The 21,030-nt window shown below is 34.7% G+C and overlaps 3 protein-coding genes and 1 non-coding gene across 8 annotated transcripts; 2 read left to right on the plus strand and 2 right to left on the minus strand.

The window, feature by feature from the left end:
* Nucleotides 1-1,230: 1,230 nt before the first annotated feature.
* On the plus strand, nucleotides 1,231-2,181 carry LOC21385454 (RING-H2 finger protein ATL29). Its single transcript, XM_010098253.1, has one exon. The coding sequence runs from the start codon at nucleotides 1,231-1,233 to the stop codon at nucleotides 2,179-2,181; it is 951 nt and encodes a 316-aa protein (XP_010096555.1).
* A 1,744-nt stretch (nucleotides 2,182-3,925) lies between these two features.
* LOC21385455 (zinc finger CCCH domain-containing protein 12) lies at nucleotides 3,926-8,518 on the minus strand. Of its 5 annotated transcripts, XR_002902229.1 has the most exons (4): nucleotides 7,115-8,518; nucleotides 5,089-5,412; nucleotides 4,733-4,813; nucleotides 3,926-3,954 (listed from the first exon to the last, which is right to left on the minus strand). XR_002902229.1 is itself a non-coding variant. In XM_010098254.2 (3 exons), the coding sequence occupies exons 1-2, from the start codon at nucleotides 7,914-7,916 to the stop codon at nucleotides 5,129-5,131; spliced, it is 1,086 nt and encodes a 361-aa protein (XP_010096556.1). In that variant the 5' UTR covers nucleotides 7,917-8,518; the 3' UTR covers nucleotides 4,635-4,813; nucleotides 5,089-5,128. The 5 variants fall into 5 exon arrangements, 4 of the variants coding, with proteins under 4 accessions (XP_010096556.1, XP_024021503.1, XP_024021505.1 ...); XM_010098254.2 differs by lacking the exon at nucleotides 3,926-3,954 and having other exon boundaries at nucleotides 4,635-4,813; XM_024165735.1 differs by lacking the exons at nucleotides 3,926-3,954; nucleotides 4,733-4,813 and having other exon boundaries at nucleotides 4,877-5,412; nucleotides 7,115-8,073; nucleotides 8,208-8,518.
* Nucleotides 8,519-13,844: 5,326 nt separating this feature from the next.
* LOC21385456 (cinnamoyl-CoA reductase-like SNL6) lies at nucleotides 13,845-18,644 on the minus strand. The gene is made up of 5 exons (XM_010098255.2): nucleotides 18,280-18,644; nucleotides 17,988-18,157; nucleotides 15,606-15,797; nucleotides 14,739-15,073; nucleotides 13,845-14,251 (listed from the first exon to the last, which is right to left on the minus strand). Exons 1-5 carry the CDS (start codon nucleotides 18,620-18,622, stop codon nucleotides 14,140-14,142), a joined length of 1,152 nt encoding a protein of 383 aa, XP_010096557.2. The 5' UTR covers nucleotides 18,623-18,644; the 3' UTR covers nucleotides 13,845-14,139.
* Nucleotides 18,645-20,151: 1,507 nt separating this feature from the next.
* LOC112091622 lies at nucleotides 20,152-20,213 on the plus strand. Its single transcript, XR_002902231.1, has one exon. It is a non-coding gene; the product is annotated as a small nucleolar RNA U54 (small nucleolar RNA).
* Nucleotides 20,214-21,030: the final 817 nt, after the last annotated feature.

Below are 21,030 nucleotides of genomic sequence, written 5' to 3' on the forward strand. Positions count from 1 at the left end.
TATATTTATTATTATATTTAATTATATTAATTATTATATTATTATTAATATAATAAATATAAGTATATAGATACAATATAATATATAATATATTATAAAATAATAATTACAATATCATATTATAAAATAATTATAAAGATTATAATAATATCATATTATTGGATAAAATAATAATATTAGAGTTATTAATATATTTATGATATTATTTATTACAATATTACTATTATATTATATTATATTACGAGTTTGAATTTTAGATTGGGAAGATTATAAATTTTAAATTTCATTAGAGGTATTATGGGTATTATAAAAGTTTGATTAATTGTACTATGTTGATTCCTGCACAATCTAAAAGCTAATGTTGTCTTTAGGCTGCTTCTGATTTTGGCTGTAGATTCATAAAAAATTCTTCAAAAAGCACTTTTAAGAAGATTTATCAAACACAAAAATCAACTTCTGCTACAAGCAGAAGCTAATTTTAGGATGGAAAAGCAATACTAAATTAAGCCTTTAAATTCTCCAGAATTTGATTTGCCCTAATAGCTGGAATTAATTGCTACTATATTTAAAAAGTTAGAATTATAATTGCTTAGGGAAAAAATAGAGACAAAAATTTCCAATCACGAAAATTCAAGGCAAATGCTAAAAAATTTTAGAAAAAAAAAAAATCAACTAAAAATAATGTTATTTTGGGGTCAATCTATGACGTTACATTTAAATCTATCCTTATCCTTCTCAGTTCTCACAATGACTCGCTCAATGGCTTTGCTTCTTACCAAATTAAGCCTCATTTCATATTTACAAAGCTCACACACTTACACATGGGAGTCCCCTCCATGTTCCTCTCTTTTTAGTGACTCAAACTAAACCAAGCAAAAAAATAAATAAATCATTGAATAAAAAGGAGCGAATTAACACCCAAAAAAAAAAAAAAATTATACATAAAGCTGAAATCAAACATTTTAATGGTGAGGAACATTCTAAATTTTTTTTTTAATTAGTTTCACCTAACATTGTAAGTGTCTACAATATATCAACAAAATTACATTAATATTCTTCTTTTGATTCTTTTCTCCCAGTTTAATTTACAAAACATTTGCACTCAGTTTCTTTTCTTTGCTCTCTCTTATTTTTCTTCCCCCCTTTTTCATGTTCCTTCTTCAATATCCATGCAAAAAGCCAAGGCCGGAAAACCCCACTCTCCGGCGACCCGCCTAAAAATCAAAGACAATGCCGCCGACGTCCTCGAGCTACCCTCCGCCTCCGTCGCCGCCGCAAACCTTCCACTCTCCGCCGATAACCATCGTCCTAACCGTCGTCCTGCTCGTCTTCTTCCTCATCGGCTTCTTCTCCATCTACTTCTGCCGGTGCTTCATGGCAGCCATCCTCCACACGTGGCACCTCCGCCGAACCCCCTCCGGCCACATCATCCGCGACGCAATAAACGGCGACGTAGCCCCGCGGCCCAGCGGCAGTTCCGCCACCGGCCTCGATCCGAGGCTCATAAAATCATTCCCAACTCTCGTCTACTCAAGCATCAAACAGGTCCGCAAAGAGAATCAGTACGGCCTGGAATGCGCAATCTGCCTCGTCGAATTCGAAGACGATAGCCTGCTCCGTCTCCTCACGCCGTGTTACCACGTCTTCCACCAGGAATGCGTCGATCTCTGGCTTGAATCCCACAAGACCTGCCCGGTCTGCCGCCAGGACCTCGCTTCCCCGCCTGATCAGCCGCCTTCACAATTAACACCTTTCACAAACAACGTTAACGGCAATATCGGCGACAACGACAATAACATCGTCGTCATCGATGTCGTCGACGACGACGCGGTCACCATCGACGTGAAAGGTGAAAATTATGATCTTCATGATCGACAGCGCGGAAATACTTCAAAACGATCAGAGCGCGTTAATGATCATGTTATGGAGAGGTTTCCAAGGTCGCATTCGACGGGGCATTCGATAGCGAGAGTGAGATCGAGATCGGAGGAGGAAGATTGTCACCAGGACAGGTACAGGCTGAGGTTGCCGGAGCATGTGAAGATGAAGCTTTTGCGAGGGCATCACTGGACCGGAAGTTGCGAGACTTATGGCGAGTTTCAGCGCCATAGATGCGGTACTAGTTCTTATTGTACGGCCGGCGGCCGCCGATTTGGCGAGGTTTCTGGATCAGATCATTAGCATAGTTTAAGGTTAATTAATTATTTATTTTTATGTGTATGCTTTTCTTAAATTTCATGTTTAATTTTCTGGTTAATTTTTGGGTTCCATACGGAAAGGAGAGCATATATATGTGTAAGGTAAGAGATTGCTGTCATTTTGCATACTTGTAGATTTTGGTTACTTTTACCCAAAAAAAAAAAAAAGATTAAAGTTTAAGATTATAATCAGTACTCTTCCGAAGCTTTTAATGAAATACAGAAATTGTATTTATAGATGATTAGTGGTACATTAATTGCTGAGTTAAATTTTGTCTCAATTTATTTATGTATTTCGCTTTTCTTCTAGCGAGTTTCTGTTTTGAGTTCAACATGGTAAAACTTTTAGAAAGACGAGTTTGAGTCTTGAGAGGCTAATCCTATGAAGATATATTTTGAAGGTTAAAAACAAATAATTAATGTGATCTGAGCTTTGCTCATGATTACTATTGATTTCTAACATTTACTCTAAATATGATGAAAACAAGTAATAACAGTTGAATTATTAATCATTCAAAAAAAAAAAGAAAAAAAAAAACAGTTCAATTATTAATCATTCAAAAAAAAAAAAAAAAAAAAGAAAAACCAGTTCAATTATTAGCACTATGGTACTTCTCGACCAAACTCTTTTGATATAAGTTATGTTCCATCGGTTCAATTATCACTCGTTTGTCGTACTTTTGGAATCCAACCCCTCTCCAAAAAACCAACATGTTGACAGATATGAGTAGTAATATGTAATGCGCATGAGAAATCGACTGAAAAAACAGTGAGTTGATTATCACTAGTAAACTGAACTTTCTCAACAAAACATTTCAACACAACATATATGTGCCACAACTTATAATATAAGGATAGAGGCGGGTGTATTCATATAATTCTCAAAAAATGAGGTATCTCCGAGTTATGTATGAATCCATGTAAATTTGTCTATACATGTCTTAACATATATGGAACTGACTCAAGCTCAAAACTTTATCGAGAAAATATCCAATCAGAATTACACAATCAAATATTCATGATTTACGTTTGTAGTTAGTTCCTTTATATAAGGTTACTTGCAATTTACACAACATTCGTTCATTTTTTTTTTTTTTTTTTGAATCAACCTTCCTTCTGTTTTGCCTTTTATTATTTTATTGGATTGATAAGAAATTTCAAAATCCAAAAATAAAATAATTTGGCAGCGGAATATGATAAGAAAATCTGGATAAAATTTGTAATCTATTAAAAAAAATTTTGAAAACTCGAAATGAGACTAATTATTTCCCATAGCAACATATTTTCAAACCTAGTTATTTGAAGGGTTGGGCATTGGACGAAAACAATACTTTTTATAAATCTTTATTTATCCTACCATCCATCTAATCCCTAACTAAAATAAAAACAATCGAGCATTCAATTAGATTGGATCGGCTAGATACAATTATAGTGTCTCAAAATGTACTCAAAAGTCCATTTGAGTCACCATCGAAGTAATAAAAAATAAAAATAAAAAAAAAGAACAAATAGGAAAAACAACTCATTAGTACAATTTTTGTCCAAATCAAACCACCGAAAAATTAACGTAAAACCAACCGAAACCATCATGGTGGTGTTGAGTATAGTTAGGATTTTGAAACATATAAAAAGAACGCAGTCATTTGCAATTTTACAAAAACAAAAAAAAAAAAAAAAAAAAAAAAAAAAAAAAAAAAAAAAAGGGACCGAGTCCCAGACCGGTGTCATGATCGGGTCGGGCTAGATGGTAACCAACCTGGATCAGGGATCATGGTCAAGGTTAAGTCAAAATTGTATCAGGTTATTAACTTCTTTAATATGTTATGGCACCAAACACGGTATATAACACGACTTCTTCTTTTCTTTTTATGGATGAATTCTGCATATTTTTCATCTACAATTAACTACTTTAAATACAATACATCTTACATAATATAATACAAGTTACCAAACAGGCAAACATGACCTATGACCTATGTGTGTATCTTTGTATAAGTTGGATCGGTTCAAATCCGACAATCAATTCAATCCAATCGGATGTGAGAATTATCATCAAAATATATCGTCATCTGTACCATTTTCATGTGGAAAATATAAATTAAGCTTAAATTTTTCCACAAAATTCATATATTCAAATGTTGATTCTTTGAAAGTGGAAAGGTGGGTGAATTCTGCATATTTTTATACTTTAGTTTTTATACCATCTGTACCATCTCAAAATCTTAAACTATTAACAAATGAACCAACAATTTTTATACTTTAACACTTTCCTTCACGTGTGGACTGGACAATAGACAATCATGTGAGTAAATTAATTAAAAAACCCAACACGTAAATATTTAAACCTGAGACATATTAAAAACCCAACACATGATGACAATTTAAATGGGAATAAAGAGTGCAATTACGAGAATTTGAACTCAAAACCACCCTTTCTGATACTATATTAGTTTACCAAATCCATCCTAAAAACTTAAACTATTAAAAGGTGAACTAACAATAGTTTTAATACTTAACCGTCTTCTTCACCTTACCAATTCTTTAGCAGGAGACACCCATTTATCTATTTGTAGTCATATATGCTCCATGACGGCCATCTCTAGCATGTAGTGACGCTACAGAAGTAAATACAAGCATAATAATTATATTTAAAAATAAAAATAAAAATAAACCTTCCGAAGCGGATAACATAGATTTGCATATAAAATATGGCACCTCAACTTGAACAACCACTGCACAATTGCATGGTCCCTTTGAAGCAAGATGAAAAATTCATGCTTCATATAATAAAAATAAAAAAAAATAAAAAAAAAAACAGTTACATGATCCCGTCATATCATACAGAGACGTACTAAGTTTCTAACAAGTTTGGAGAATACTCGGGGGTTACCATAGTTCGTTTCAGCATTTGCATGTCAGTGTTCACAGTTCTATTCGATGTCATCGATCCAATCACCATATATCCTACTGATTTTGTCCGGACCTTTCCATTTCTGATTTGCTCTCTGCCCCGGCCTCTGAATTACAATAGATGACCTTTGTGATGGAACTCCTATATGATAAACATCCGAATGTGGAACTGAAGGAACCGATGCAACCACGGTGTCTGCTGGAGTTTTTGGAGGAACTCCACCTGGCGGCTTACTCTCAGCAGGAACTGAAGAAGAGTCCCTAGCTTCTGTCTCGACAAGCCCACCACCATATCGGTGTAATTCTGTAGTCAGAAATATATAGAACTTATGTAGGAAGCAGAACAATTCATAAAAATAATGCAATTTTACGAATAAGCATAGCGAAGACAGTTTCAAAGAGAGCATAATGTTCTTAGAACTTACGGAACACCGCCAAACATTTTACTAGCTACACGTAAAACATCGCATGACCTTACACAAAGGCATTCATACCAATTTCTGTAAGTCACTTCTTAGCTGACAAACTAAAGGAAAAATATAATCCTCAATAAAAAGCTGTAGCCAGCCCAAAATCTTGATTCTTGAGATGTAGATTTATTCCTGATTCCATTATAGCCTCGATAAAGCTTTATGCCTTAAAAGATCTACACTAAGCAAGACCATGTCTCGCTTTTGGATGATCAACTTTCCTTAAAGTCTACTTTCCACAAACTCAATAGCATTTGTTTACTAGCTCAACTAGGAGAATTCGAGAAGATAGGATTTGGAAGCTTAAATGGCTTGCTATTGCCTAATGTAAAGAGCATTTTGTGTGGCTGGAGGCATAGACAGAAGCAAAATCTTCTATTCAAAATTAGGAATTTAGGAGTATAAATATGAAAATTCACTGACTGGGTGTGTCTGCTGTATATAAAAACCGTCTTACTTTTCCTCAATATAGGAAAGGCCTTTACAGACTTGATTAATTTCTATATTAGGCTTGTGTCTCGATTAAATTTAGCTTATCTCTTCCCGTTTTGTATCATTAACAAGCTAGCTATATTATAACCAAAGAGAACAAGTGAAAAAAAAAAAAAAAAAAAAATCGCCTAAATTCTCATGAATAACTATGCATTGACATGCTTAAAACCATAAATGTTTCAAAATCAATCTGCCAAAGGAGAAAGATCTCTGACATCCACACGTAATTATTGCAATGACGAGAGAATTTCTTTTCCAGATATTTCAGTTCAAGACTTAACATTTGAGGACCTTGGCTTGAGTTATAATGTTTAGTCTTGTTGTCTAATGCACCGCCAAAAGCTCCAACAACTTTGAAATACAAAGAAAGAGACAGATACACATACACCAATCATCAAGCTAATGCATATTTGAATTTACCATATATACAAGAAAACGAAAGAGTCCAACATTTACAAGTTCCAATGCAAGATCACGCCAGTAAAAATTCCTCAAGAAAAATTGCAGAAACAGAGCATTGAAAATGTGTCACCTCCACGAGGAGGTGAAAATAAGTCGTCAAAATCAATCAGAAGGCCAAAAGTAATCACAGGCATTTTCATCCGTGTTAATCATGATCACAAATAGTAATTGCCGGTCCTAAATATACTTCAGCATACATGAAACGCAATCAAGGGCGGTACAGATACATCAATGCTAGACAAGTGTCTAATAACGAAGATAAAACCATACTTGAGCAGTTTCCTACATTTGAAAGAACTTTTTCGGTGAAGAAAAGTTACAACACTTCAATTCACTAAGGCATGAAAAACCAAGGCAACAAGAAAAGTTACAAACCGAATCGAAAACCTGTGCGAAAATTCAAGATTCCATTACATGTACGACAATATCGTTCAGCACACTAAGAGAAGTTACAAAATGAACCGAAAACCTATGCCAAGATTCAAGATTCCATTAAATAGGAAGACACAATAATATTGTTCATCACACTATAAGAAGCACAATTACTTTCTAAAAAAGGCTTAAAAAAGATATCATACTTACCAGCGGCACCATGAGCAAAATGGCATTTGCTTCCAAATGGGCAATACCCCGTCAACTCCCACTTGTTGCAAATCCTCGTCTTCCAATTCGACGGCTTGCTGTTGCTATTCGCCCCGCTTGGCGTACCTCCTCCTCCGCCTCCGCCTCCGCCTCCACCTCCGCCGCCTCCTCCTCCGCCGCCATACCCTCCGGGCCCCAAGCTTATTGCCACGCTCTCCCGATTCTTGGACTGCTCATCATGAAGGAAAGTGCAATTGTCCCCATAAGGACACCCCTCCTCGGTATAAAACTTCTTGCAATGCCTTCCTTTATAAGACCTCTGAGTCTCCACCACAAAGCTCGAAGACCCAACTGAGGGAATTTGAAACTCCTCCCTCGGCTCCGAAGACACCGCTCTTTCCTCCTCGTGTGCCGCCACAATCTCCTGCCAATTGGCGGGCGGTCTCCTGAGCTCCTCAATGCTATGAGCAAAGTTACAATTTGTGATGTACGGACATGTCCCAGCCCGGAACTTACAACACAATTTGGTCTTGAAAAACATCTTTCCAATGGCTTTGGACCGGTTGTTAGAGGAAGTTACATCCTGGGAGTTCTTAGATTTCTTGTTGGGAGGCTCACTTCCCGAGCGAGATTGGGACTGTCTTTGGTCAAAATTTGAGTTGGTAAATGTATCACCAGAAAACTCACTGTTGTTCCAAGCTCTGTAGTCATCTTCAGTAGCCCAAACCGCTTGGTCACTTGACCAATTCTCACTGCCACTACCGGTAATCACCTGAACCACGTTTTCACGCCCATAATCCATTGAACAAAGGAGAAATCAAGAAAACCAAAACCCTAAGCTCTTCAATGGGAAATATAAAAAATACCCAGATGGAGAAATCTCCAAATCCTCAAAAGAACCGATCAAAATCTGCGGAATTTCATGAATTGGCCAAATGGGTATCCACTAAACTGCCCATCTAAAGATACCAAGATTGTACGGACGAAATGAAATCAACAAGGGAGATCAGAGAGTGTTTAGTTGCAATAATTACATGAGGTGTGAGGAGAAACAAAGAATGAGTTTGTAAAATTAAATTAAAAAGAAAGTTACCAAATTGGAACTGGGCGTTCGATCTACAGGGTCAAAATATCCCAACATTGTGAAAGGGCCCATCTTGGGAATTCTTGGAAAAAAAGGGAAAATTTTGAGGATGTAGGCATATAATAGTGGGAAAAATACGGTTTATAGAGAAAATACATGGGAATTTAAAGGAGATTATTTATGGGATTTGAGATTCAGAGATAGATTTGGTTCAGAGGGTGAGGTCTCCACAGAACCACCCAAAACGAGGAATAGTAGATTTTCCAGCTTGGGTCTCAAATTTGGGATGGAAAGATAATTCATTACTTCTGTACTTTCTTTCTCTGTTGTGTCCATTTCCTAACTTTAATTTTTTAATATTACTTATTTATTATTTTTAGATATTTTCGATAATTCGATTTTAAGACTATCTGGGTGATTAATTTTGGCCTCGTTCATTTTATTGAGTCGAGTTTAGAATTTAAATTTTTTTAGAGTAAAAAGTTCTCACAAATAATCACATCTAATTTTTTTATTACAGTAAAAAGCTCTCAAATAAAGTAACATCTCAACTCAAATTAAAAACTCGAATCAACGAACTAAACGAGTCGTACAATGTCCCTGTGGGAGAGGATTATGTACAAGATTGTCTACCTTTTGTGATGACGTGGCATGACGTTATTGGTTGTGTTGTTAAACTTCATTTCCCTCATTTTAGTTTTTAATTTCAGTTGCGCTCCAATTTAATGAGATGTTTGTTTCAAATATTCGTTTATAGTTCTGAATCATGATTCTTAATTTTCTACAATATTTTTCTCTCATAAAAAATTTAAATTTTAAAAATCAAAATCATGAATCACGGTTTTGAATCTATGAACTAAACGTCCTATAAAAGTTCTTACAAAAAGTCACTTCTAATTTTTTTACTACAGTTAAAAACTCTCACATAAAGTCACATCTCAATTCGAATTAAAAATTCGAATCGACAATGGACTCGTTTAGTTCGCTGATTCGAGTTTTTAAGTCGAATTTATATGTGATTTTATGTGATAGCTTTTTACTGTAGTAAAAAAGTTAGATGTGACTGTTTCTGAGAGCTTTTTACTGTAACAAAACTTAAATTTTAAACTCAAATCGGTAAAATGAACAGAAAATGTGTAAAAAAACTCTTAAGTCGTGGTATTAACCGAAACAAAATATTAAACGGCTCTGTGGAGCTGCAGCTCCTCAGACACATGAGGTGAGTCTGTCGCCCGGGCCCTTGTAAGACTTACATGGGACCCACCCCGTGTGTTTGAGGAGCTAAACGACTCCGCTTAACAATGTTTTAACTAAAAAGGCAGGCTTGAGATAATAGTGTACGTCGTCATAAGATGAGGGGCAACTTTTAAAAATACCCCTTCATAGAGTTTTTTTTTAATTTTTTTCTCTTAACATTAGCCCATAAATTTTTATCTTTTATACTGGAACTAGTAAAAGGTAATTTTTTAAAAAGAGTATTTTTAGTAAGTTAAGTATTTGCGCAGAATCTTCTCTAATATTAGATATCCAAATAAAAGAGTTTAGATTGACGCAGCCCAACGAGATAAAATGGGCCAAATTTAGTAGCCCAACGCTGGAATTGGGCCCATGCTCTGCTCATGCTCTCCATCTCTCCCATAAAACTGCCACGAAAAAGAGGATAAATTGCCGATGAAAAAGAATAAATAGCACCCATACAATCTGAACTTTTTTATCATTTATAAATTAGAACTTTTGGTTTTTATATTTAAGACCCGTTTCACAATCTTAGACAATTCAACTCAATCGGTAACAAACATCAATTAATTGATGGAAATTAGAGTGTGACATGCCAAAGTTTTAAAAAGATTATGATCTAATTTGCTAAGAAACGAAAAGTTGTCGGACATACCAAATTTAAAAAGTTTATAATCTAACTTGCCAACCAACAAAAAATTTCAGGTGTATTCTAATTAGGGCTGTAAGATTTCGGTCCGAAACCCGACTAACCCGCCCTACTCGACCCGACCCTAGCCGAAATCGTAGTTTTTATTATTTTTTATTTTTTTCGGATTAAAATAGCCCCAACCCGCACTATGTGGGTTAGGGGGCGGGGCGGGCATCATGTGACCCGATACACCCCGACCCAGCCGTGTGAAGATGGAGGGTGTTAAAAGAAACCCTAAATCCCTAATCACTTTCACTTTTCAGTTCTCTCTCACTTCTCACTCCCTCGCCACCACCTCAATTCTCACTTCTCCATTCTCAGTTATTCTTCTCACTTCTCAGTCTCGCTTCCCCTCGCCACCGCCTTATTTCTCACTTCTCAATTCTCAGTCTCTCTGTCTCCGACTCTCCGCTCCTCTTCCTTCTCACAGTCGATGTTTGCCGCCTCCGCTTCTTCTTCTTCTTCTTTGTTATTGTATGGTAATTCAAGACGAAGCAGAGAAGAAGAAAAAGCTTTCTTGAGAGGCCAAGTCTCTGCGGAGACGCCCATGGCGAGTTTTTCCGGTAGTGCTTCTCCTGCTACACCTTTCTGGTTCACCCCCATAAGGTGCTTACTTTGCTTTCAATGTGTCATTGTTTGATTCTTTTTCTGTCTTTGTTCATGGGTTTTTGTTTGTTACCCTTTTTGGTTACTGGGAAATTATGGGGAAAGAAATAAGTTTATATATATATATATTAGTTTATTGGGATCTTTTGTATGTTCTCTTATCTGGGTATGGAGAAAATTTGAGATTTTTGGGGAAAGAAATAACTTTGATTTTCTTTGTTTCCTCCGTTTCTACCAAACTGATCAACCCGCAAAACTAAGCCTACCCGAGGTAACCCAAAGGGTTACGGGTTTGTGGGCCAATGGGGGTGTTGCGGCCTAAATTTCCCTCACCCGGACTTGTGCGGTGATAAGTGCATGAATTTGCACTTTTAATAATCATAATTGTCAAATTATTTTATCAAATTTGTGATTTTAATTTCAAATATTCCTAAATCTAGAGGATTTAATTTTAATTAGATTTATTTTATTTTTCAGGTTTTTTGAAGAAAACAATTGGATTTGGGCTAGTTTACCAAGCAAAACCCAAAAGTTGAGCCCAAGAAAAGCCCAATTCGGCCCAAAGCCCATCAGCCGAGAAGCCACGAGCCGAGCCAAGAAGCCGCGAGCCAACCCAGCGCCACGTGTCGACCACTGCCGCACCGCAGTCAGTGGGACCCAGCTATCCCCGCGGATACGCGCACTTGGCGCGCACGGATCTTCTCCCCGGGCAAGTCTCCTCCACGCGCGCGTCACCTGGATTTCCTCTTTCTTCCGCGTGGGTCCCGCGTTCCAGCTTCCCTCCAGCCAGGTCTCACCACGCGTCCCAGGGGGGCCCAGCTGCTCCCCCGTGTACGCGCGCATGTTCCCTCCCTGCGCGAGTTCTCCTCCACGCGCGCGTCCAGTCTCCCTCCGCGTGGTCCAGCTGTGCACCACGTCTCTCATGCGCGCGAATCACGTTACGACATGTGTCCCACTCTTCAGAAACGTGATGGTTTTTCTCTCTCGATTAAGCCTTGTAACTTCTTAATTAGGATCCAGTTTTTAGCTTTTTAGCATTCTCAAAACTCTATAAATAGGGCCATTATCAAGGTGATGAAGTGTGGATTTTTAGAGCCTAAATTCTCATACATTTTCTCTTATTTTCTTGTTCTTATTCTCATACTTTCTTTTTAGAATTTTATGAGAATTATGTGCAAGCTAGGCTAGAGTATTTAGGTGAGGCTAGAGATGATCTTATATGTGTAGTGAACTTATTTGGATTTTTGATTCTCCAATGGTTTGTAAGTTTTATACATTTGAGTAAATAATTTTCTTTTATCATATTTCTTCCTCTTATCAATATATTTTATTGTCAACTTTCATATAAATCTAGTCAAGCTCTTTTTATGTGATTGTTGTATTATATTATATATTGATAGGTATTGTTTTATGAGTAGTCTTTTACTGCATTATTGCCAACGGTATATTGTCGCTCTTAGATTTCTCATAAGATAATTTTTCCTAACTCTAAACGTTAGAATTTTATTTACTCGAATACATTTTTAATTCATATGTTCTTCAAATATTTATTTTCTGATTGTTTGTTTGGGATGTGAAACTTTCAATTGAGTCAATTTATGAATCAAAATCCAAATAGGTGAACAAAGCATATGGAGGATTCTCAAAGCCTTACCACTTTTATTTATTGAATTTTCTCCATTTTAAATTGTTCAAAAAATCATCAAAAACACTCATTCATTTTCTTTGTTTGATTGCTTATTTTCCTAACGCTTTTTATTTGCTAATCATTTCTTGTTCAATTTAACACTTCCTCGTGAGATCGATCGTTCAAATTGTACTACAATTGACCGCTTGTTTTTATACACGTTTGGGCGTAATCATGCGGCTCGGCCTAAATTTCAAGCTCAACCTGAGCCTACCCAGCCGAGTTACACCCCTAATTCTAATAAAGATCTTAGTGCGTTTTTGTTTAATAATTGACGTACGATTTATCAGACCAATGTTTTTATAAATCCTTAACTTCGAGGTCTCATTTGGTAAAATTGAAAGTTCAGGACTCAAATTATCAGATCAAATAAATTCATGTTTCACCAATGCAATTAACACTAAAAAAAATTAGAAAATATATCAAATGGTCATAAGTATCTTTCTAAGCATTTGTCTCTAAACACGATTTCCAGCTTTTATGTCCATAATCCTAGGCATAGATCTACTCTGAAATTATAACCAAACATAACCTAAAAATTTTTATGCTCTCTTTTTTAACCTTTTTGGTAGTGAGACTCCCTTAAGGTAGCGGTAGCAGTAGCAGTAGGTGTGGTAGTGTTGGAATACCTATCTTTGTTAATTTTCGCATTTGCAACCTTATGTTATTTGGTAATAATTTGGTTTCAATGCTACGCTACTCATGTTAAAATGTTGCCGTAACTCAAACGCGCCATTTCAATAATGTCAGGGCAAAGTGCTATTTTCATAACCTAATTAGAGTATGAAATTTAAGAAGTGTGACACTAAAATCAAAAATTTGAATGTGAGGAGTGGAGAGTGTGGATTTCATAAATAGATGGTAAATTTTATTAAAAGGTAAAAAAGAAAGAGTAATTTATATTTGCTGTATTTTGATATGCTATGTGATATCACCATTTGTAATGAAAATTATCCTTCTTCTTGTTGTTGTCGTTGTTAAAAACATCATAACTGTTTTGTTTTAATTTTGATTGAGATGATTTTTTTCTTATGCGTTCACAACGAAGATACGAATACAACTCTACCCATATATCATATTAAAAATTTCCATCACCATTGAGTTTTTATTAAAATATTATCTAAATATAAATTCAAGATTTTACCCACCCAAACACAAACTCAAATAGCTTATCAATTCAAAGCATAACTCAAAATGTGCACATCTAAACAAAAACTCAAATTAGAGTCCCAGTTCAAACCATATTCAAATACACTTTAACTCAAATTAAGATCTGAACTCAAGTCACTCTAACTCAAAAAATGTAAATGAACAAGCCATACGAATACGAAACAAGAGAATACTTAAAAAAAAAGAGGAAGAAGAATTAAAATTATAATTAGAATTAGAATTCTCATATAGTTCTTTTTTTTTTTTTCTTTCGTTACATTCACAATTCAGGCTTTAAAAAAATGGTATGTAATTGAAGAAAAATTTTCCTTTTGTTTCAAGTGGAAAGATCACAAAACTCAATACAAGCAGCAGCAACAACAACAAAAAAAAAAAAAAAAAGGAAAGATCACAATTTATGTTAGACATTGGGTTGACGCTTCAAAATAGAGCTAGCTTGAGGGTGATTCTCCTTCTCCCATATTATTGATGTACAACAAATGCCCATCCACTTGCAAAGGTTTAGTTGATGACGTGTCTACTCAAATCACCGTCAAAAACATGAAAAACGTCTATGCATTATTTTGTTCAATTTCTTGGGATCCCCTTTGAAAATCCACCATTATTTTGTTCAATTTCTTGTTGCTGATCCTTTGTTGGAAAATCCTCTTATCCTCCTCATAGCTGTTAAGCGCAATAAATAAATAAATAAATAATTAGGCTAGTTTATAAAATTTAACAATTATTGTCTATCTAATTTTGCCTCAAACATTTTTATTAGCAACGGATATATTATGAGAAACGAATTTCTATTTACCAATTGAAAGATAGTTTTAAAAAAGTTGGGATACTCAGACATTCTAGTCAAATTGTTTATTACACGTGAGTCCAAGCTATATATATTTGCAAAAAAAAAAAAAAAAAAAAAAAACCAAGCTATGTATAATCACAAAAAAAAAAAAAGGAAAAACTTGGATTATTGTAATTGAAAATTATTAATGATTTTTAATAACAAACCAAGCTAGTTAAACTATTTTTTAATAAAAATTCAGAAGTTCGAAAATCTCCATGAAAATAGTGAAAAGTAAGGCGTTTAAAAAATAAAAGAAAATAAATGGAAAACAAAGACGTATTTTCAAATTGAAAAAAAAAAAAAAAAAATTGTAGTAACCTTTGAGGTGGTGGAGGAGAAGAAGGGGTCAACTTTCGAGCAAGCTGAAGAGCATCTTCGGGCCGATTGATGACGTGGTTGAAGCACAAATATCGACCGTAGGATGAGACATCTTCGAACGCGCAAATGTGGGCATCCACCAAGAAATTCAAATCGACGGTCACGAACAATCCGTCCTCGTACATCTCAGCCGCTCCTTTTAAATAAGGGTTGCTGATCGACAATTGGGGGCCCATTAATAAGCCTGCGTTGATTGACACCATGCTTAGGCCACGGTCCATTGCTAAGGCCCATGCTGTCTTCTCCGTCAAGGTCTTCGATAGCCCATGCCACAACTGCCCAAAAAATTCAAATTAAAGTGAAATTCAACAAATGCCCCTAGGTTTAAATAACCAAAAGAATATCCCTTGTATTTTTTGAATCATCAAGAAAGTATTATCTATGTCGAATTCTAGTCAAATTGATAAGGTAAAAAGACCAAGCTGCCACCTTAATTAATGAATAAGTGAATCTATCCGACTTGACATTGGATAGTTTCGATATGGATCTTAGCACTTGCACTATTTCATACAGAATTGTCTGGCCAAAGGGCACTTTTGCCATTGTCATAAAGGAAGTCAGTAAATTTGACCATAATTTAATTGTGGGGAATAACTTTAAGCATAAAATGTTGTCCACACTATTAAGCTATTTATTCTCTTATAATTTGTCAGCAAAAATAATCTAATTTTTAGAAATATATTTCGTTTAAAAAATCAGTATATTTTCTTTTCTTGAAAAAAAAAAAATAATGCAAGTTAGTAAACATAATAACAGGTGGTTGCTTCATATCATACAACTGATTAAGATGCATGTGTTGGTGAGTACCTTGAATTTACGACAAAGATTAGCGTCGCTCCAATGTCGTTCATCCAAATCAGATGAATCAGAAGTGCGATCATCCCTCCAAACAACGGCTGTGATTGAGGAAGTGAAAACTACTTTCTCAATTGTATCTGTCTGAGCACATGCTTCAAGCACATTGTGTGCTGCTCTTACCTCCACATCCGTCATGAATTCCTAGACCACAAATATTTATGAAAAGTCAATACCGTTATTTTTCTTTACCTACTTCAATAACAGTAAAAATATTATAACGTAATAAATGTCAACTTCATATTCTAAAAATAAAAATGTCAACTTCAAGAATCACTTATTTGTAACCAAACGCGCCCTAAATGCTTAATATTGAATGGTATTTTGTCATTAGAAAAAAATTGAATAGTATTTTCTTGGTTTTGTAGTAACAAATTAGACTCTTCCTTTTCTATTCTTTATGATAATTAAAGTCCGTGGAAAAAATGATTTATAGTTACGTTTGTAGAAGGCAATAGTAGCAATTAGTTTTCCCTTTTTTTCAAAAAGAAAAATAAGTTATACTGGTCCCCTTTTTTAGAAATTTAGAATATTTTTGGCAGTTGGCACTATCTGAGAGGCTCCGCGAGGCCCAACTCCATAAGAAATAGCAACCGGGCCCTTCAAAATCGATGGTAATCAATAGTTTTGGTGCACCACAAGTAAACTTATGCTAAACAAGTTGTGAGTTACTGATTGTCTTTGAAGCGTTTTACAAGTTTGGTGGGGTTATTTTAAAGGTTGTTCATACAAGTTCACGAAATTTTTAATAAAACATAAAATAACAAATAAGTTCAAGATATCATTCATCGGGCATTTGGAATTAGTATCGTCCTAGATCGCTTAGTTAAAGACGTGTTTTATAAATGATAAAAAATTGAAAATTAATTGGTATATATATGGTCTACGAAATACAAATTACGAAATGAAAAAACAAGGGCAAATCAAAAAAATATATATAAAAAAAATAACAAAACCTACTAATTAGAGTTTTTGTCCCAAAAAAAGGACCCCTCAATTTTAAACTAGAAATTTAAGCAAATATACATATATATATATATATATATGTATATATATATATATAACGATAAAGTCAATGATATGACTAGAATACTGGTAGGGTGTAGAGTTGTAAGTTTTCACCGGACTAAACAGGCTAGTCCTAAACCTATTATTATAACTTGATCTAGGCACAACCCAACCCGCTTTAATATTTGGACTCTATAGATTTGATTGATAGTTTAAACCTAAAAATGTTTTTGGACATGGTTGGATCGGTCTCTTTTACTTTTTTTTTTTATAAAAAAAAAAAAAAAAAAAAAAATAATTTTTTAAAAAAAAAAAAAAAAAAAAAATTACCCTTAAAATGTTCAAACCGACCAGATCAAAACTCTTTTTAGATCACGGATTACAGGGTGGTTGGCCTGAACTTTCACCCTTAGTGGGGGTGGGGTCAACCAATCAAGTATAATTTTCTGGTCAATCTTGGTTCCTTTTAACGTTGTGTCCATCTACCAAGGTAGCTAACAGCCATCACATTCAAGTACAAGCAAGGCCGAAATAGAAAAATGTCTATATTGAACCGACCACCCCGCGCGCTGGAGTAATTGACTTGGACTAAAGAAAAGTAAGCGAGTTGAAATTATATGATCCAAGAAATAACAACATGCAATCGTATGAATATGCTTGAATATGTATCCACTTAGTATTGATCAATACTTACTTAGGACATACCTTATCTGAAATATAACATCTATGTAATATATATATATATATATATATATATTCATCACATGCACGTATTATTTTTTTTTCTTTTTATGATTACTATGCAGGAACTAATTGGTCTAGCTAGGTAGCTAGTAGTAAATAGTAACATGTAAATGGAAGACCTACACAAAGATAGTGTGTAATTGAACCGAAACCGCTAGCTGATGATGACCATGACAGTTGACAGCTAATATTTAGCATCTTTATTTCTAGATTAGATATGAAAGTAGCACATGTATTTATGTTGCAAGTTGGAACCACAGTACAATTTTTGCTTTTTTTTTTTTTTTTTTTTTTTTAATTTTTTTTTTTTTTTTTTTTTTTTTTTCTTATTATTTTTTTTATTCATAATATATCAACAAAAACTAGCCACAATCATAAATTTAAAATTATGATTCAAAATTATGATTCAGAATCATTCTCAATTTACGTGTGTTTTTTATAAAAAAAAATACTGTAACGAATCACGAACCATGATTCGAATCAAGATACGAATTCACCAACCAAACAACCCAGCTTCAAAGGTCATGGTTAACAACAACATAAAGTTAGATAATTAGAAAAAAGAAAAATATGTTTACTTACATCATAAGTGGGTTGATCTTGTGGAGGCTCAAATGTGTAGAACAAGCCTGAACAGCCTCTCAAAGCACCAATTATGCTTTGGTAATCAAAAGGGTCCGAGTGGAAAACCTTCAACTTCTTATTCTCATCACAACAAATCCCATCCAAGTACTTCAAATCATGATCATCACCTAAGACATATATGATCATTATCATAAGATTAATAGCAAAATACATAACACACATATATACATTAATATATATATATATATGAGTTATAATATTTAAAAAGAAAAAAGATCAAAATTCAAACCATGGTTTTGACCACTTTGAACAACGGCATGAACTGTATAGCCCCTTTGGAGCAAACGCTCAACAAGGCTCGACCCTAGCTCCCCTGAGGCGTCCATTACACAGACTGTTGATGATGCCATTTTGGAGAGAGAAAGTTTCTGCCTTTTGAGTAGAGAGAGAGAGAGAGAGAGAGAGAGAGCAAAGAAAAAAAAAACGGGAGGGTTGGGAAGATGGTTGTGAATTGTGTGACGAGTTTCTTTAAGTGAATATTTAAAGTCTTTGTTTGAGAAGACAAAAGTGAAGAAGACTAAAAAAGGGGGAGTAGTGTATAAATAAGGATAATATTGAAGGGCTGATGCCATTCAAAGAGCATGGGAGGTAGATATGGTTGGGAGGTAGTTGTTGTTAGAAATATAAATATATATATATATATATATATACACACACACATATATACATATATGTTAAACAAAGATTTTAAAAAAATAAAATCAAATAAAAATCAAATAAAGAAGAGAAGAAAACGATCGAAGAGGGCAATTTTGACGAGCTAGTGACAGTTGACGAAACATTGATTGCCAAAGGGTTCGGTGAGAACGTGTGGCATTAATGATAATATATTACTGCCACACAAGCGTCCAGACTAGCTACAACTTTTTACTTACAACCTGGCTTGGCTGCTAAGCACAAAAATTTGTTTCTTTCTATTTTCCCTCTTTTTTTTTTTTGGGTGTTTTGGTATTTTCCACCTGCACCTCGTACGATTTTGTTCAATATATTGTACAAGTAGAACCAAGTCCACATCTACATATTATATCTAAATATATATAAATACAGATATCTATATATATATATAGAGAGAGAGAGAGAGAGAGAGAGAGAGAGAGAGGATGTATAGGATTCTTTGGCTTATATTTTCTTCAGAATTATATCTCGGCAAGATTTTCAAATTTGGATACTTTTTTGGCAATCTTATTTGACTTAAGCTTTTCAACTCCACACACAGATTTTCGATTTAAGAATGTGAAATTGAATAGACTCATTCTTTAACTTGTTTTCTAAAACAATCTGATATTAATTGTAAATTTATTCTACTTCACCAAAAATAAAAAATGTAACTGTTGTATTTTAATGACAATACATAGTCAACAACATGTGCCATAAAGTATTGCTTGATCCTTAAAATAAATATGTAATAATTGTTGCTTACGTACTCTTGATTAATGAGATAGTAAGTAAACATACTTTTCTAAATGTACAATCTTGACTAAAATATTTAAGCCACACTGGTCCTAGTAAACTTATCATCTCTGATTATCAAACTTCTTAATTAATGTCGTTTGACAGATAAGTTTGATTTTGTACCGATCGACACTCTTCTCTATACCCAAAAAAAAAAAAATGAAGAACCAATTTTCTATGCTTATTATATACTAGCTTATACGCCACCTAAATTCCAAAAAAGAAAAAAAAGAAAGAAGAGAGAGAATGACTTTATTAACGAAGAAAAAAGAAAATGAAGCAACATATAATAAAGTAAACGAACCACATTGAAAGAAATAAAAAATAAAAAATAAAAAAAACTGTAGCCAGAATAGACTTCTATATATTTAGGGAGAAAATTGAACATTGCGTGCAAATTAATATATACTCAAGAACCGCAATAGGACATTATTCCAGAGAACCAAAAAACAAACAGAAACTCAAATAATATACTTAATACATGCATGGGGAAATAAATTTGCATTATACATGGAACAAAGCAAGGCTAGAATTTGAGCCAAAAAAAAAATAAACGCAAGAATTAGCATATGAGTGTAGCTTATTGGTAAGACATGCTCTGCTCTTAAATCCCTTACCTGTTAGTATAAGACTTGGTAGCATAACTGCCATGCCATAAGGATATTGCTCCGAAATTGAAATGATGCTTTTATACGCAATTCTGAGCTAATGAATTGATGTATTTCTTTAATCCTTCATTCTTCTTTGTCGTCGCATATTTGCTTTTTTGTCGTGGTTGGTGGTCTTGATGTTATGTATTAGATGCCGCGACGGAATAAGGATGACGTGACTTTTTACGGGTCTGAAAAACAAAAATATGCTCTGCTAACACACCTTGCTGATTACAATAAGAACAACAACTGCCGTCAACCGGAAGCGGCATACTGGGAACAATTGGCCAACGATTTATCCCCGTTGTTTTCCTCCCCTATTCCTCCAGAGGCCAAGGAAAGATTGAAAAAGAAATTCAACGCAGAGCTTGCCCCTTCGCACGAACACCAGCCTCGGATGGATCCCGTGAAGAATTGCCTTACTTCTGCGAGGTCAGTACTTTATTATTTACTTCATCATTTCAAGGTTGTAGCGGAAAACAAGTTAGCTGTATTTCATTTCTTTTACGTATTCAACAGACATATAAGTCGGCAAAGCGTGCACATAAAGACCCTTTAAAAAATTATGAGCTCTACTACGAAACCTTTGTAAGTAGGCGTGCACGTGGTGCCTTCAAAACATGCATGAACGAGAATGAAGAGGAAAATGACACTTCTCAGCCGCAAATGCATGAGGGTTACGTAGTTGGCGGCACCTCTCAGTCTCTAGATGGTGAGGAAGGATTTCTTAGAACAATACGAGGGGCTCCAAACTCCTAAGGTCGCCCATTAAACATTGCCTCTTCCTTGCGGCCAATTTTGAAGTGACCAAGCAAAAGTGGAGGAAGAATGATTGCTCTAGAAGTGAAATTGCTTTTGAAAAGTATAGCCACTACACT

The sequence above is a fragment of the Morus notabilis genome, unplaced genomic scaffold, assembly GCF_000414095.1.
Source record: "Morus notabilis unplaced genomic scaffold, ASM41409v2 Scaffold2396, whole genome shotgun sequence".
Taxonomy (NCBI): domain Eukaryota; kingdom Viridiplantae; phylum Streptophyta; class Magnoliopsida; order Rosales; family Moraceae; genus Morus; species Morus notabilis.

Coding starts and splice junctions, on each gene's coding strand:
- LOC21385454 (XM_010098253.1), top strand. CDS start 1,231: ATGCCGCCGACGTCCTCGAGCTACCCTCCGCCTCCGTCGCCGCCGCAA.
- LOC21385455 (XM_010098254.2), bottom strand. CDS start 7,916: ATGGATTATGGGCGTGAAAACGTGGTTCAGGTGATTACCGGTAGTGGC. Junction 5,413..7,114: donor TTTTGCTCATGGTGCCGCTG/GTAAGTATGATA, acceptor TTCTGACTACAG/AATTACACCGATATGGTGGT.
- LOC21385456 (XM_010098255.2), bottom strand. CDS start 18,622: ATGGCATCAGCCCTTCAATATTATCCTTATTTATACACTACTCCCCCT. Junction 15,798..17,987: donor AAGATCAACCCACTTATGAT/GTAAGTAAACAT, acceptor TTTGTGGTCTAG/GAATTCATGACGGATGTGGA. Junction 14,252..14,738: donor TCTCCTCCACCACCTCAAAG/GTTACTACAATT, acceptor TGCGCTTAACAG/CTATGAGGAGGATAAGAGGA.